The following is a 15271-nucleotide window of genomic DNA, read 5'->3' as shown; positions in this document are numbered from 1 at the left end:
AATCAGAAAATATTATTGTACACATTCCAGGACTGAATGTCGTTTCTAGGAACAGTTAGCCTGAAAATATCTTCTAAATCTGTTTGTTTCTGATCTACTGTGCATATTATACGCACCTGATAATACGAAACGAGTGTGGCCACATTCGTAGAGGAGGAATAGAAAAAGGGGTCACGGGAGCATATAGGCTTGGTAGAAGGAAAGACAAGGAATAATTGAATTCTGCTATAAATTTCAATTAGTAGTAGCTAATACTCAGTTTAAGAATCGTTGAAGTTGGAATGAAAAACATGGGCGGAAAGAAGATAACTGCGAAATTGCGAAGAGGCTGTAGCTAGCAGAAGAAATACTGCAGTTGATAGATGAAAGAAGGTAGTGAAAAAAGTGCAGGGAAATTCAGGAATACAGAAGTACAATGAAACAAGTAGAAGGTGCAAGGAAACTCAGACGAAATGGCCACATGAGAAATGTGAAGAAATCGAAATAGGAACTATTGTCGGAAGGATTGATTCAGCATACAGAAAAGTCTAAACAACCTTCGATGAAATTAAAAGCAAGAGTCGTAACATTAAGAATGCAATGAGAAACCCACTATTAAATGCATACAAATGAAAGGGTATGTGGAAAGAGTACACTGAACGTATTCACATTCCTGTGTAGAAAGTATGAATCTGTCGGTATACCAACAAACTTTGGGAACAATACGCTTTAAGAGAAAAGACAGAAACGACGCACCACGAATGAATTATCCGAAAGGATCCGAAATCAGGTGATGTGATGTATACGTACAGACAAATAAATGATTAAATTTCATGAAACTGGAACATGTATTCAGAAGAAAGAGGTTCACAAACTGAGCAAGTCCATACCACGTTAGCCCTCCTCTGGTCCTTATCAAACAGTAAATAAGCTAGTCATTGATTGACAGAGTTGTTGGATATAGCCTTGAGGGATATCGTGCCAAATCCTGCCAACTGTTGCGTTTGATCGTCAAAATCCCAAGCTGATTGGAGGGAGCTGCCCGTAATGGTCCAAACGTTCTCCGTTGGAGAGAGATCCAGCAAACTTGCTGACCAAGATAGGCTTTCGCAAGCATGAAGACAAGCCGGGAAACGCGCCAAGCAGACCGAATTTAGCACGATATTTCCTCAGTAGGACATTCAGCAACTGTCAGTCAGCCAAAAGCCGAATAACTGCTTCGAAGTACCACAGGTGGATTGTAGCGTTATTGGTTTGTGAGGCTCTTCCTCTTGAATAAACAATCCATTTTCTTCTGAAATTGTAATCATTTGTTTGTATGTACATATACATTAGATATGCCGATTCCCATCCTATTAATACACTCCTGGAAATTGAAATAAGAACACCGTGAATTCATTGTCCCAGGAAGTGGAAACTTTATTGACACATTCCTGGGGTCAGATACATCACATGATCACACTGACAGAACCACAGGCACAAAGACACAAGCAACAGAGCATGCACAATGTCGGCACTAGTACAGTGTATATCCACCTTTCGCAGCAATGCAGGCTGCTATTCTCCCATGGAGACGATCGTAGAGATGCTAGATGTAGTCCTGTGGAACGGCTTGCCATACCATTTCCACCTGGCACCTCAGTTGGACCAGCGTTCGTGCTGGAAGTGCAGACCGCGTGAGACGACGCTTCATCCAATCCCAAACATGCTCAATGGGGTACAGATCCGGAGATCTTGCTGGCCAGGGTAGTTCTCTTACACCTTCTAGAGCACGTTGGGTGGCACGGGATACATGCGGACGTGCATTGTCCTGTTGGAACAGCACGTTCCCTTGCCGGTCTAGGAATGGTAGAACGATGGGTTCGATGACGGTTTGGATGTACCGTGCACTATTCAGTGTCCCCTCGACGATCACCAGTGGTGTACGGCCAGTGTAGGAGATCGTTCCCCACACCATGATGCCGGGTGTTGGCCCTGTGTGCCTCGGTCGTATGCAGTCCTGATTGTGGCGCTCACCTGCACGGCGCCAAACACGCATACGACCATCATTGGCACCAAGGCAGAAGCGACTCTCATCGCTGAAGACGACACGTCTCCATTCGTCCCTCCATTCACGCCTGTCGCGACACCACTGGAGGCGGGCTGCACGATGTTGGGGCGTGAGCGGAAGACGGCCTAACGGTGTGCGGGACCGTAGCCCAGCTTCATGGAGACGGTTGCGAATGGTCCTCGCCGATACCCCAGGAGCAACAGTGTCCCTAATTTGCTGGGAAGTGGCGGTGCGGTCCCCTACGGCACTGCGTAGGATCCTACGGTCTTGGCGTGCATCCGTGCGTCGCTGCGGTCCGGTCCCAGGTCGACGGGCACGTGCACCTTCCGCCGACCACTGGCGACAACATCGATGTACTGTGGAGACCTCACGCCCCACGTGTTGAGCAATTCGGCGGTACGTCCACCCGGCCTCCCGCATGCCCACTATACGCCCTCGCTCAAAGTCCGTCAGCTGCACATACGGTTCACGTCCACGCTGTCGCGGCATGCTACCAGTGTTAAAGACTGCGATGGAGCTCCGTATGCCACGACAAACTGGCTGACACTGACGGCGGCGGTGCACAAATGCTGCGCAGCTAGCGCCATTCGACGGCCAACACCGCGGTTCCTGGTGTGTCCGCTGTGCCGTGCGTGTGATCATTGCTTGTACAGCCCTCTCGCAGTGTCCGGAGCAAGTATGGTGGGTCTGACACACCGGTGTCAATGTGTTCTTTTTTCCATTTCCAGGAGTGTATATAGGTCTCTTCCTTTTTCAATAAACCTTTCTCCCAAGATTCGTAGGAGCCCTATTGCCTCTCTGGTGCCCGTATTCCGTCTAAAGCCAAACTGCTCCTCTCCGAGAGTCTCCTCTATTACTATTTCAGGTCTTTTATTAATTATTCTTAACATCACTTTGGCTGCATGTGAAATGAGGCTGATTGTCCTGTGCTCGCTGCATTTCTTGGTTCCTTGTTTTTTCGGTAATGGAATCATTACTGTTGTCACTTTGCAACATACGTGCTCAATTATATGCTGTATGTATTCCAATCTCTGTCTTCGTCTACAGTTTTTACCCTCTACGGCTCACTGTGGCTCCCCGGAAGTCACCCCGACGTCTTAACAGGCGTCCTGTCATCCTGTTTCTTTTTCTTATCAGTGTTTTCTTGATGTTCCTTTCCTCATTGATTCTGCGCAGAACCTCCCAGTCCACCTAACAGTCAACATCCTTCGGTAGCACTACATATCAGACGCTTCAATTCTCTTCCGTTCCGGTTTTTGCACAGTATACGTTTCACTACCACCCATTGTTGCGTTCCAAATGTACATTCACAGAAATTTCTTCCTCAGATTAAGGTCTATGTTTGATACTCATAGACTTCAGTTTCCCAGTGCTAATCAGCCTTTTATGTCCTGAATGAGATTTTCGCTCTGCTGCGGAGTGTGCGCTGATATGAAACTTCCTGGCAAATTAAAACTGTGTGCCGGACCGGGCCTCGAACTCGGGACTTTTGCCTTTCGCGGACAAGTGCTCCACCATCGGAGCTACCCGAGCACGCACGACTCACAATCCGCTCTCACAGCTCCAGTTCTGCCAGTATCTCGACTCCTACCTTCCAGACTTCACACAAGCTCACCTGCGGACCTTGCAGAACTTTTACATCCTCTTTGCTCCATCCATCATGGTTTATTATGCTACTTAGGCTGCAAAATTCCTTATCTTCGTCTGCTTGGTTGTCCCAGTTCTGATGTCAAGTTCGTCACTGTTCTAATTTCTGCTAATTCTCATTACTTCCATCTTTCCTCGATTTACTCTCAGTCCATATTCTGTACTCATTAGATTGTTCATTCCATTCAACAGATCGTGTAATTGTTCCCCATTTTCACTGAGGATAGCAACGTCATCAGGGTATCTTATCATTGACATCTTTTCATCTTCAATTGTTGTCCCACTCTTGCACCTTTCTTTTATATCCGCCTTTGCTTTTTCATTGTATAGATTGAACAGTAGCGGCGAGCACTTCGTTCTAATTTTATTATTCCCTCTTGGTTCTTGTACGCACAGTATATCACCCCAGTTTTTCTCAGAATTTCGAACATCTGGCACCGTTTTATCTTGTTGGACACTTTTTTCAGGTCGACAAATCCTCTGAAAGTGTCATGATTTTTTTTTTCATTCTTCACATTATCAACCGTAACGTCAGAAATGTCTCTCTGGTGCCTTTACTTTTCCTAAAATCAGACTTATCTTCTTGTAATCGCCCCTCAGTTTTCTTTTCCATCCTTCGGTATATTATTATCAGCAACTTGGGTGTATGAGATGTTAAGTGGCCTGTGAGATAATTCTCGCACTTGTCGGCTTTTGCTCTCTTCGAAATCGTGTGTAAGGCAAGAAAACGGTGCAACACGAAGGAATTATACACTCCTGGAAATGGAAAAAAGAACACATTGACACCGGTGTGTCAGACCCACCATACTTGCTCCGGACACTGCGAGAGGGCTGTACAAGCAATGATCACACGGACGGCACAGCGGACACACCAGGAACCGCGGTGTTGGCCGTCGAATGGCGCTAGCTGCGCAGCATTTGTGCATCGCCGCCGTCAGTGTCAGCCAGTTTGTCGTGGCATACGGAGCTCCATCGCAGTCTTTAACACTGGTAGCATGCCGCGACAGCGTGGACGTGAACCGTATGTGCAGTTGACGGACTTTGAGCGAGGGCGTATAGTGGGCATGCGGGAGGCCGGGTGGACGTACCGCCGAATTGCTCAACACGTGGGGCGTGAGGTCTCCACAGTACATCGATGTTGTCGCCAGTGGTCAGCGGAAGGTGCACGTGCCCGTCGACCTGGGACCGGACCGCAGCGACGCACGGATGCACGCCAAGACCGTAGGATCCTACGCAGTGCCGTAGGGGACCGCACCGCCACTTCCCAGCAAATTAGGGACACTGTTGCTCCTGGGGTATCGGCGAGGACCATTCGCAACCGTCTCCATGAAGCTGGGCTACGGTCCCGCACACCGTTAGGCCGTCTTCCGCTCACGCCCCAACATCGTGCAGCCCGCCTCCAGTGGTGTCGCGACAGGCGTGAATGGAGGGACGAATGGAGACGTGTCGTCTTCAGCGATGAGAGTCGCTTCTGCCTTGGTGCCAATGATGGTCGTATGCGTGTTTGGCGCCGTGCAGGTGAGCGCCACAATCAGGACTGCATACGACCGAGGCACACAGGGCCAACACCCGGCATCATGGTGTGGGGAGCGATCTCCTACACTGGCCGTACACCACTGGTGATCGTCGAGGGGACACTGAATAGTGCACGGTACATCCAAACCGTCATCGAACCCATCGTTCTACCATTCCTAGACCGGCAAGGGAACTTGCTGTTCCAACAGGACAGTGCACGTCTGCATGTATCCCGTGCCACCCAACGTGCTCTAGAAGGTGTAAGTCAACTACCCTGGCCAGCATGATCTCCGGATCTGTCCCCCATTGAGCATGTTTGGGACTGGATGTAGCGTCGTCTCACGCGGTCTGCACGTCCAGCACGAACGCTGGTCCAACTGAGGCGCCAGGTGGAAATGGCATGGCAAGCCGTTCCACAGGACTACATCCAGCTTCTCTACGATCGTCTCCATGGGAGAATAGCAGCCTGCATTGCTGCGAAAGATGGATATACACTGTACTAGTGCCGACATTGTGCATGCTCTGTTGCCTGTGTCTATGTGCCTGTGGTTCTGTCAGTGTGAACATGTGATGTATCTGACCCCAGGAATGTGTCAATAAAGTTTCCTCTTCCTGGGACAATGAATTCACGGTGTTCTTATTTCAATTTCCAGGAGTGTATGTGCTTCATCGATTTAGAAAAGGCATTTGACAACATGGTTTGGGAAAAGCTGGCGACTATTATGAGGGAAAAGAGAGTGGACTGGAAAACCAGAAGACTTATAAACTCATTATACCTTAATCAAAAAGTTTCAGTTAAAGTGAGAGGAGAAAGTACAAACTGGATTAGACTAGGGAAAGGAGTAAGACAAGGATGCTGTTTATCACCTACTCTTTTCAACCTGTACTTGGAAAATATGATTGACCAATGCTCATTAGATGACAAAGGAGTAGAAATTGGAGGAAGAAGAGTAGGGTGCTTGAAATTTGCTGATGACATGGTCCTTCTAGCCACAGGGGAAAAAGAATTACAGGATTTGGTGGACACCATTGCAACTAACGGAAAAAATATGGAATGAAAATTAACACAATTAAAACAAAAGTATTGGCAATAGGAGGAAAGAAGGAAATAAAAATTGTGCTGAATGGAGAAACACTAGAACAGGTGCAAAATTTTTAGTATCTTGGAAGCAGGATAGACACCGACTGGAAGTGCACCACAGAAATTAAAACAAGGATAGCAATGGCAAAAGAGGCGTCTTATAAGAAAAGGAGAATCTTCTGCAGCAGTCTGGACAGAGAACTCAGAAAGAGACTTATAAAATGTCTTGTATGGAGTGTTCTTCTATATGGCGCTGAAACATGGACTATGAGGAAAAAAGACAGAGAAAGGCTGGAGGCTTTTGAGATCTGGACATGGCGGAAGATGGAAAGAATAAGTTGGATGGACAGAGTAAAAAATGAAGAGGTACTGAGAAGAGTGGGAGAGAAAAGACAGTTAATAGATGTAATAAAGAGAAGAAAAAGAAATTGGATGGGGCATATATTAAGAAAGAATGACGGACTGATAAAAACAGTTTTAGAAGGTTATGTAGAAGGGAAAAGGAAGCGAGGAAGGAAGAGATTCCAGATACTGGATGACATGATGGACGGTACAACATACAGCAGCCTTAAGAAGGAAGCAATGGATCGCAGAAAATGGAGAGTCAAAGGGCCTGCTAATATAGCAGATAACTGATGATGTTGCAAAGTGCTACGCATGGCATGAAACTGATGATAAAAAAGAAAAAGAATCTTTCCATATATTTCCATGATATTTTGCAGATCGTAATCCATAATGTTTTGACTCATCTTATATTGTTAATAAGTACCAATTTTTTGTTTAAATACTATATGGATTAATTGACAAAATTCTTCTTTTTCAGATCCTAATTTCTTCAGCGGTTGCATGTGTATTATTTGTGACGACTGGAGGACTTATTCTGGATGCGTACACCCGATCTTATTTCAAAGTTACTCAAGTAATCATTGGAGGAATACTATCCCTTGTTAATGGAGTGGTGTACGCTGCTGATGCATTTCTGTCGTGGAAGTTTAGTTAGACACCCTTGCGGAGTGTTAATACGTGACATTACATGTTCACAGTGTATATACTGAAACTATCTGCTGTTCTGTCAAGAAGCAGTTAGTGGTAGTTGCTTGAAATAACATAAAATGAACTAGACTGAAAGCACTGTCAGCTTAATTTACTGTCTCTGTACCTAAGACAGATATATGTTTTCATACAGTTAAATTTGTGTACACAATGTGTTGAATAAGTTATTAAAAAGTAGTATTAAGGTTTATTATTAAATATTGACATCCAATAATATTCACAGAGGTGTCTTCTCTTGCTCTCTCAGATTAATTGCATTGTTAGTGAAGCTTTCTTTACTGAGAAGACTTAATCTCCAAGATTTCTTTACATACTTCTCCTAGCGATTACAATTAGATTAATAATCATAATCAGTTTGTAAGTGTTGCATAATTTCTACTTACTGGCTCTTTTGTACATTTTTGTCTAGTAAAACTATGAAATAGCGATAATTTAAATGTACAGATAATTATCTGATGAGATTGTAATGTTATATTCACAGAGATAATAATATGACATGTATATCACCTCTTATAGAATTATGAGTATCCATACATAGTCTCTATAAGAAGACTTTTGGCCACACCCCTATTTTTCGGTAATTAATAAAGATTTTCTGTACGTTTCACTTTAAAACACTTTATACTTTGTATAGCGGACTAAAAAGTAGAACTTTTGAACAAAGAGTCACAATTTTCTCTATGCTCCCCTGTACTTAATTCCTAGAAAATATTGTAACTCAGAGTCTCTTATGAGAAAGATTGACCGTTTCTGACATAGGACTTCTAAGAAGTAAAAATTTTCTTTTCTCGAGGTGACCAAATAATTGAGGAAGTCGAAGGTCCAGGACTGATGGTCTGAGGTGACATTGCGTTTCATAGCAGGAATGCCCTGGTGCGCGCCTGCTGAAATCTCAGTAAGGCAACAACTGACTGACTCTCTTTACTGGTTCAGTGCAGCTAGTGGCGACATGTTAATTCACGGCGATTTGCCATGACAAAATAGCGGCGTCCCTCCCTTCGGACTGAAAAATGAGGAAATCCCACTTTACTGACACCAGTTTTGTTCAGGTGCCTAGGCGGACTATGAAGTGGGGAGCCAATAAGGGTATAATAACAGTAGATTCGAGAGTTAAAAATGGAAAAATATATTTCCGATACTGCAGGCAGCACACCCTATGGAGGGCATGCTAATCTGCCAACTGTATGGAGAACCATCACAGGTCGGTTGAGGTTGGCTGAGGTCCAAAAGAAGGCAAGAAGCAGGAGGGGCGCATCTTGCCAGTCTGAAAGCCAAGTCCAGAAGGAGCGAGCGACTTCCGCTTGTACCGAGCGAGGTGGCGCAGTGGTTAGACACTGGACTCGCATTCGGGAGGACTACGGTTCAATCCCGCGTCCGGCCATCCTGATTCAGATTTTCCGTGATTTCCCTAAATCGCTCCAGGCGAATGCTGGGATGGTTCCTTTGAAAGGTCACGGCCGAATTCCTTCCCCGTCCTTCCCTAATCCGATGACATCGATGACCTCGTTGTCTGGTCTCCTTCCCCAAACAACCCAACCCGAACTTCCGCTTGCTGCGATGGCTGTATATCTGTGCATATCACGTGATTCTGTTCGCACGATTTCTATTGGCTGCCTACAGACGCATGTGGCTGGTTTTCTTAGTAAAGTACAGGAAGCGGTGGAGCGTTGCTGAACCCATAGTTCCAACAGGAACATAGGCACTGCAGGAGCTAACGCTGCTAGCAGATTGTATCAACAAATACGAAAGGAAATTTAAATTGTTCGAATAAAAGATTTTCCATTTTACTGTATAAACTGTTTATTCTGTTGTACAATCATGATTACTAACAAATGCGAAAGGAAATTTAAATTGTTTAAATAAAAGATCTTCCATTTTACTGTGTAAACTGTTTATTCTATTAGACAATCATGATTACAGCCTTTGGCAGAACTTCAATTTAAACAGTTTATACGACTGTGGCCCCAAAATATGGAAAAATTATCAAAAGTTTGCTTAGCGAAGCACTAGGAGACCTTATTCGTTTCCAGCGTACGAAGATTAAGCTAATTAAAATGACTGAATACATCAGTGTTAGTAAAAAGTGCAGGACCAATAAAATCGCCCCGAACTATATTCAGTTAAAGATTAAATGTGTTTTTTTTTTTTCATCAGTCTTCTGACTGGTTTGATGCGGCCCGCCACGAATTCCTCTCCTGTGTAACCTCTCCACCTCAGAGTAGCACTTGCAACCTACGTCGTCAATTATTTGCTGGACGTATTCCAGTCTCTGTCTTTCTCTACAGTATTTGCTGTCTACAGCTCCCTCTAGCACCATGGAAGTCATTCCCTCATGTCTTAACAGATATCCTATCATCCTGTCATTTCTCCTTATCAGTGTTTTCCACATATTCCTTTCCTCTCCGATTCTGCGTAGAACCTCCTCATTCATTACCTTATCAGTCCACCTAATTTTCAATATTCGTGTGTAGCACCACATCTCAAAGGCTTCGATTCTCTTGTGTTCCAATTTTACCACAGTTTCACTACCATACAATGCTGTTCTCCAGACGTACTTTCTCAGAAATTTCTTCCTCAATTTAACGCCGATATTTGATTTTAGTAGACTTCTCTAACAGAGGTTGAAAATACTGCTTCAGTTGCAAATTTCTTTTACTGTCACGACCGATTTCGGGCTCTCATACCCTGTTCTGCGCTCGTAAATAGCACACCGCGCCTAGTACACGTCCATCGCGGCGCTCGGGGGCCACAGCACAGTTGCGACACCTGAGGATGAACTTATGAGAGCCCGAAACTGGTCGTGATAATAAAAGAAATTTACAACTGAAGCTGTATTTTCAACCTTGGTATAATGCTCAGTTGTGGATGCTTTTCTAACATGATTGTTTGTAGTCTTCCCTAGGCCAGGAATGCCCTTTTTGCCAGAGCTAGTCTGCTTTGGATGTCCTCCTTTCTCTGTTCGTCATTGGTTATTTTACTGCCTAGGTAGCAGAATACCTTAACTTCATCATTTTCGTGACCGTCAACCTGATGTTAAGATTCTCTCTGTTGTCATTTTTGCTAGTTCTGACTACTTTTGTCTTTATTCGATTTATTGTCAATCCATATTCTGTACTCATTAGACTGTTCATTCCATTCAGCAAATACGCAAATCTTCACTTTCACTCAGGATAGCAATGTCATCACCGAATCGTATCACTGATGTCCTTTCACCTTGAATTTTAATTCCACTCCTGAACCTTTCTTTTATTACCGTCATTGCTTCTTCGATGTACAGATTGAACAGTAGGGGCGAAAGACTACATACTTGGCTTAAACCCTTTTCAATGCAAGCACTTCGTTCTTGGTCGTCCACTCTTATTATTCCCACTTGTCTATTGTACATATTGTATCACCCGTCTCTCACTATAGCTCACCCCTACTTTCCTCAGAATTTCGAACATCTTACAATATTTTAAATCGTCGAACGCTTTTTACAGGTCGACAGGTCATATTAACGTGTCTTGCGTTTTCTTTAGTCTTGCTTCCATCATTAACCGGAACTCAGAATTGCCTCTCTCGTGCCTTTACCTTTCCTAAAGCAGAACTGATCGTCATCTAGCGCATCCTCAATTTTCTTTTCCATTCTTCTGTATATTATTTGGTACGTGGCTTCCCTTATTCGTACCACACTTACCCACCATATCTTAGATACCATAAAAGAGGAAGCGGGATGGAATCCTGGTTGATAGTCACAATTTATAATTAAGATAGTTTATTGACCTTAAGCCTTTTAAGAAATTTCACGATTATAAATTGTGGACGAGCCACTAGACAAAGCTTTGCAAATGCCTTTAGAAACCCAGCGTACTCAGTACTCAAATAAGCAGTCCCTTAACAGAAAGTTATAAAAATCTTAATGAGCCAGGCATTTATAGAAACCTTAAGCATAGCAATTATCAATTACTTCCCATAGTAACTTCATCAAACTCCTTAAAACCAGTTATTACATTCAGATGGCTACACTTGGAACATTCTTCACTAAAATACCCTTATATACTTACTATTTCAATCCGTTAAAGAAGCACTTGTTAAAAGGTCACTTAGAAACCTAACGTTGCCGGGCACTAATACGCTCGCTTTATTTTCCCATATTGCCGGCCGGTGTGGCCGAGCGGTTCTAGGCGCTACAGTCTGGAACCGCGCGACCGCTACGGCGCAGGTTCGAATCCTGCCTCGAGCATGGATGTGTGTGATGTCCTTAGGTTAGTTAGGTTTAAGTAGTTCTAGGGGACTGATGACCTCAGCAGTTAAGTCCCATAGTGCTCAGAGCCATTGGAACCATTTTTTATTTTTTTATTTTCCCATATTCAGAAAACAGAATTACTGACAAACTTCAGAAATTCAAATTCTTATATAGGATTTCCCTCAAAATACATATAATGGAAACGGTTACCAATGAAGGGTGACTTAATGACACTTCAACACTGGTGCCAGGCTAAGATCCAATTACATAACATGATTGAACCACTTACATAAAAAACTACAACAGAAACACTGATCTTTAAAAATGCATGTTCAGACGTGTTAATAAAAGACTACTAGAAAGAGCTGCGCAAGGAACGCAGCAGATGCTATGGAATTTAAAGTTTAGCCAGTTGCCAGTCGCTAATATTTAAGGAAACAGGGTCGTATAAGAACAGGTATACAATATATATTTATACACCTACCAGCTTAACACACCTTGGTGGAAGGAAGATAACTACTAAACTTTGAAACGACTCCTGGTAGTTGCCAGGTTCTTAAACACTGCCAGGCCTAGACCTCGGATGACAATTCACTCCCCGCCAAGGCGCTGGCACAATCAAAGATTTTTCCGCGAATCACAAAGACATTCCAATAACTCTTAAACATAGAAACACACAGCAAAACCTTTGACTCGATATATGGGGAACCGTGTAAAGAAACAAGTTACACTACTGACAAATTCGCAACTTTGACCTTAAGCATTTTACACATGGACAACTGTATTAATAGAGTGCAGGCTTTGAAAACTCCAACATAAAATCATTTGATCACAAGAAACACAGAGCACTAGTAAAACTTCTGAGGAAGCTTTAAAATAACGGCCACCATTTAGCTAGGCCAACTGAAATCTTCCACACCACCTTAAAGTTCGACTATGAAAGTCTCACCATAATAATAAAATTTAAATGCCTCTGAGTGCGTCGGTCAACAAAACACAATTACGAATCACGCACACAATACGAAGGAGCAGGTTCTACAGCTTCACCGCTTCACTTCAAATTTTGTTCTCAGCGAAGTCACAGAACTTGTATCTCCAAGATGCCCATGTCGCCAAAACGCCCGTCCAACTTCACACCACAACATACAACAGTAATCATTCTCGTTCGACAACCGTTGACACCCGTCTCCCAGCGATTGTCACGAGATCTCGAGTGTTATCCGTCGAAGGTTAACAACCAATCCGCTTCGCCCGCCAACCCGGAAGATGAGACACGCTAAAAGCAAAGATATGTTAGCTCAACCACAATCGATCTCAACGATACATGAACAAAGTAACGCTGGCGTCAGCTCGCCACGGCTCATTCTTGTAAGCAGCTTGGATGCATGAGCTGTTAAGCTGATTGTGCGATAATTCTCGCACTTGTCAGCTCTTGCCGTATTCGGAATTGTGTGGATGATGCTTTTCCGAAAGTCAGATGGTACGTCGCCAGACTCATATATTCTGCATACCAACGTCAATAGCAGTTTGGTTGCCACTTCCCCAAATGGTTTTAGGAATTCTGATATAATGTTATCTATCGCTTCTACCTTATTTGATCGTAAGTCCTCCAAAGCTCTTTTATATTCTGATTCTGATACTGGATCTCCTATCTCTTCTAAATCGACTCCTGTTTCTTCTTCTGTCACGTCGGACAAATCTTCCCACTCATAGAGGCTTTCAATATGGTCTTTCCACCTATCCGCTCTCTCCTCTGCATTTAGCAGTGGAATTTCCGTTGCGCTCTTCATTTTATAACTCTTTTTTTTAATGTCACCAACGGTGCTTTGACTTTCCTGTATGCTGAGTCAGTCCTTCCGACAATCATTTCTTTTTCGATGTCTTCACATTTTTCCTGCAGCCACTTTGTCTTAGCTTCCCCGCACTTCCTATTTAATTCATTCCTCAGCGACTTGTATTTCTGTATTCCCGAGTTTCCCGGAACATTTTTGTACTTCCTCCTTCATCGATCATTTGAAGTATTTCTTCTGTTACCCATGGTTTCTTCGCAGTTACCCTCCTTGTACCTATGTTTTCTTTCCCAACTTCTGTGATGGCCCTTCTTAGATATGTCCATTCCTCTTCAACTGCACAGCCTCCTGAGCCATTCCTTATTGCTGGATGTATAGTCTTGGAGAACTTCAACCGTATCTCGTCATTCCTTAGTACTACTGTATCCCACTTCTTTGCATATTGATTGTTCCTGATTAATGTCTTAAACTTCAGCCTGCTCTTCATCACTACTATATTGAGATCTGAGTCTTTGTCTGCTCTTGCGTACGCCTTACAATCCTATCCTGACTTCGGAATCTCTGTCTGATCATGATGCACTCTAACTGAAACCCTCTCGTAACACTCGGCCTACCCAAGTATATCTCCTCTTGTAATTCTTGAGCAGAGTATTCGCTATTACTAGCTGAAACTTGTTACAGAACTGAATTAGTCTTTCCCTCTCTCATTCCTTGTCCCAAGTCCATATTCTCCTGTAACCTTTTCTTCTGCTCCTTCCCCTACAACCGCATACCAGTCCTCCATGAGTATTAGATTTTCATCCCCCTTCACATACTGTATTACCCTTTCAATATCCTCATGCACTTTCTATATCTGTTCGTCTGCAGCTTGCGACGTCGGCATGTATACCTGAACTATCGGTGTCGGTGTTGGTTTGCTGTCGATTCTGATAAGAACAACCCTGTCACTAAACTGTACACAGTAACATACTCCCTTCCCTACCTTCCTATTCATAACGACTCCTACTCCCGTTATACCATTGTCTGCTGCTGTTGATATTACCATATACGCGTGTGACCAGAAATCCTTGACTTCTTTCCACTTCACTCCACTGACCCCTACTACATCTAGATTGGGCCTTTCCTTTTCCCTTTTCTGATTTTCTAGTTTCCCTACCACGTTGAAGCTTCTGACATTCCACGCTCCGACTCGTAGAACGTTGTACAGTGGGGGCCGTTACTGAATGGATTTAATAGTATAAAATTTGATTTTATTTTTACTTGATGTTCGTCAGCTCCTTCTACCTGGTGGCTAGTTGCAGCGTATGAATCACGTTGCACGAAACCAGACAGAACCACTTTGAAACTCACGTATTGTACCATTAGCAGCTGAACTCACGTGTTTCTGACGAGGTAACGCAACCAAACTGCGCGTCTACAACTTGACTGTCCAATAGGTTGGGTTGATGGATGTCACGGGGGTTGGGGGGCGGGTTCAACCGCGTCCAGCCACCAGAAGCTCTCTCCTGCTGTCAGCTTCCGACCCGACCAGCAGATGCTCACCTCTCCTGCTCAGTTTCGGCGGCTTCTCTAGGCCTGCCTTTCTTTCTTACTGCATTAAATAACCATGCTCTTAAAACTTGTTTGACTTCTTCAACTCAACGGGTGCCCACTGCTTTCCCTTCCTCGCCAATCCTGATAGTTTAACAGCGTTATCCTTTCGTTGATTATTCAATCTCTTACCCATGGAAACCTCCGCCTTGGCAGTCCCCTCCCAGAGATCCGACTTGGGGACTACTCGGTAATCTTTTGCCAATGGAGAGGTCATCATGACATTTGTTTAATTACAGGCCACATGTCCTGTGGATACACGTAACGTGTCTTTAATGCAGTGGTTTCCATTGCGTTCTGCGTCCTCAAGCCGTTGATCATTGCTGATTCTTCCACCTTTA

At 43.9% G+C, this 15271-nt stretch overlaps 1 protein-coding gene across 1 annotated transcript in view; it reads left to right on the top strand.

The window, feature by feature from the left end:
- LOC126100918 (uncharacterized) overlaps positions 1–7876 on the top strand; it is a 62766-nt gene extending 54890 nt beyond the window's left edge. The window contains exon 4 of the mRNA XM_049911583.1: positions 7096–7876. Coding sequence (XP_049767540.1) covers positions 7096–7272 — 177 coding nt within the window. The 3' untranslated portion in view covers positions 7273–7876. The remainder of the gene's footprint in view (positions 1–7095) is intronic.
- The last annotated feature ends 7395 nt before the right edge of the window (positions 7877–15271 follow it).

The sequence above is a fragment of the Schistocerca cancellata genome, chromosome 9, assembly GCF_023864275.1.
Source record: "Schistocerca cancellata isolate TAMUIC-IGC-003103 chromosome 9, iqSchCanc2.1, whole genome shotgun sequence".
Lineage (NCBI taxonomy): Eukaryota > Metazoa > Arthropoda > Insecta > Orthoptera > Acrididae > Schistocerca > Schistocerca cancellata.
This window is presented reverse-complemented; position numbering and strand designations above follow the sequence as displayed.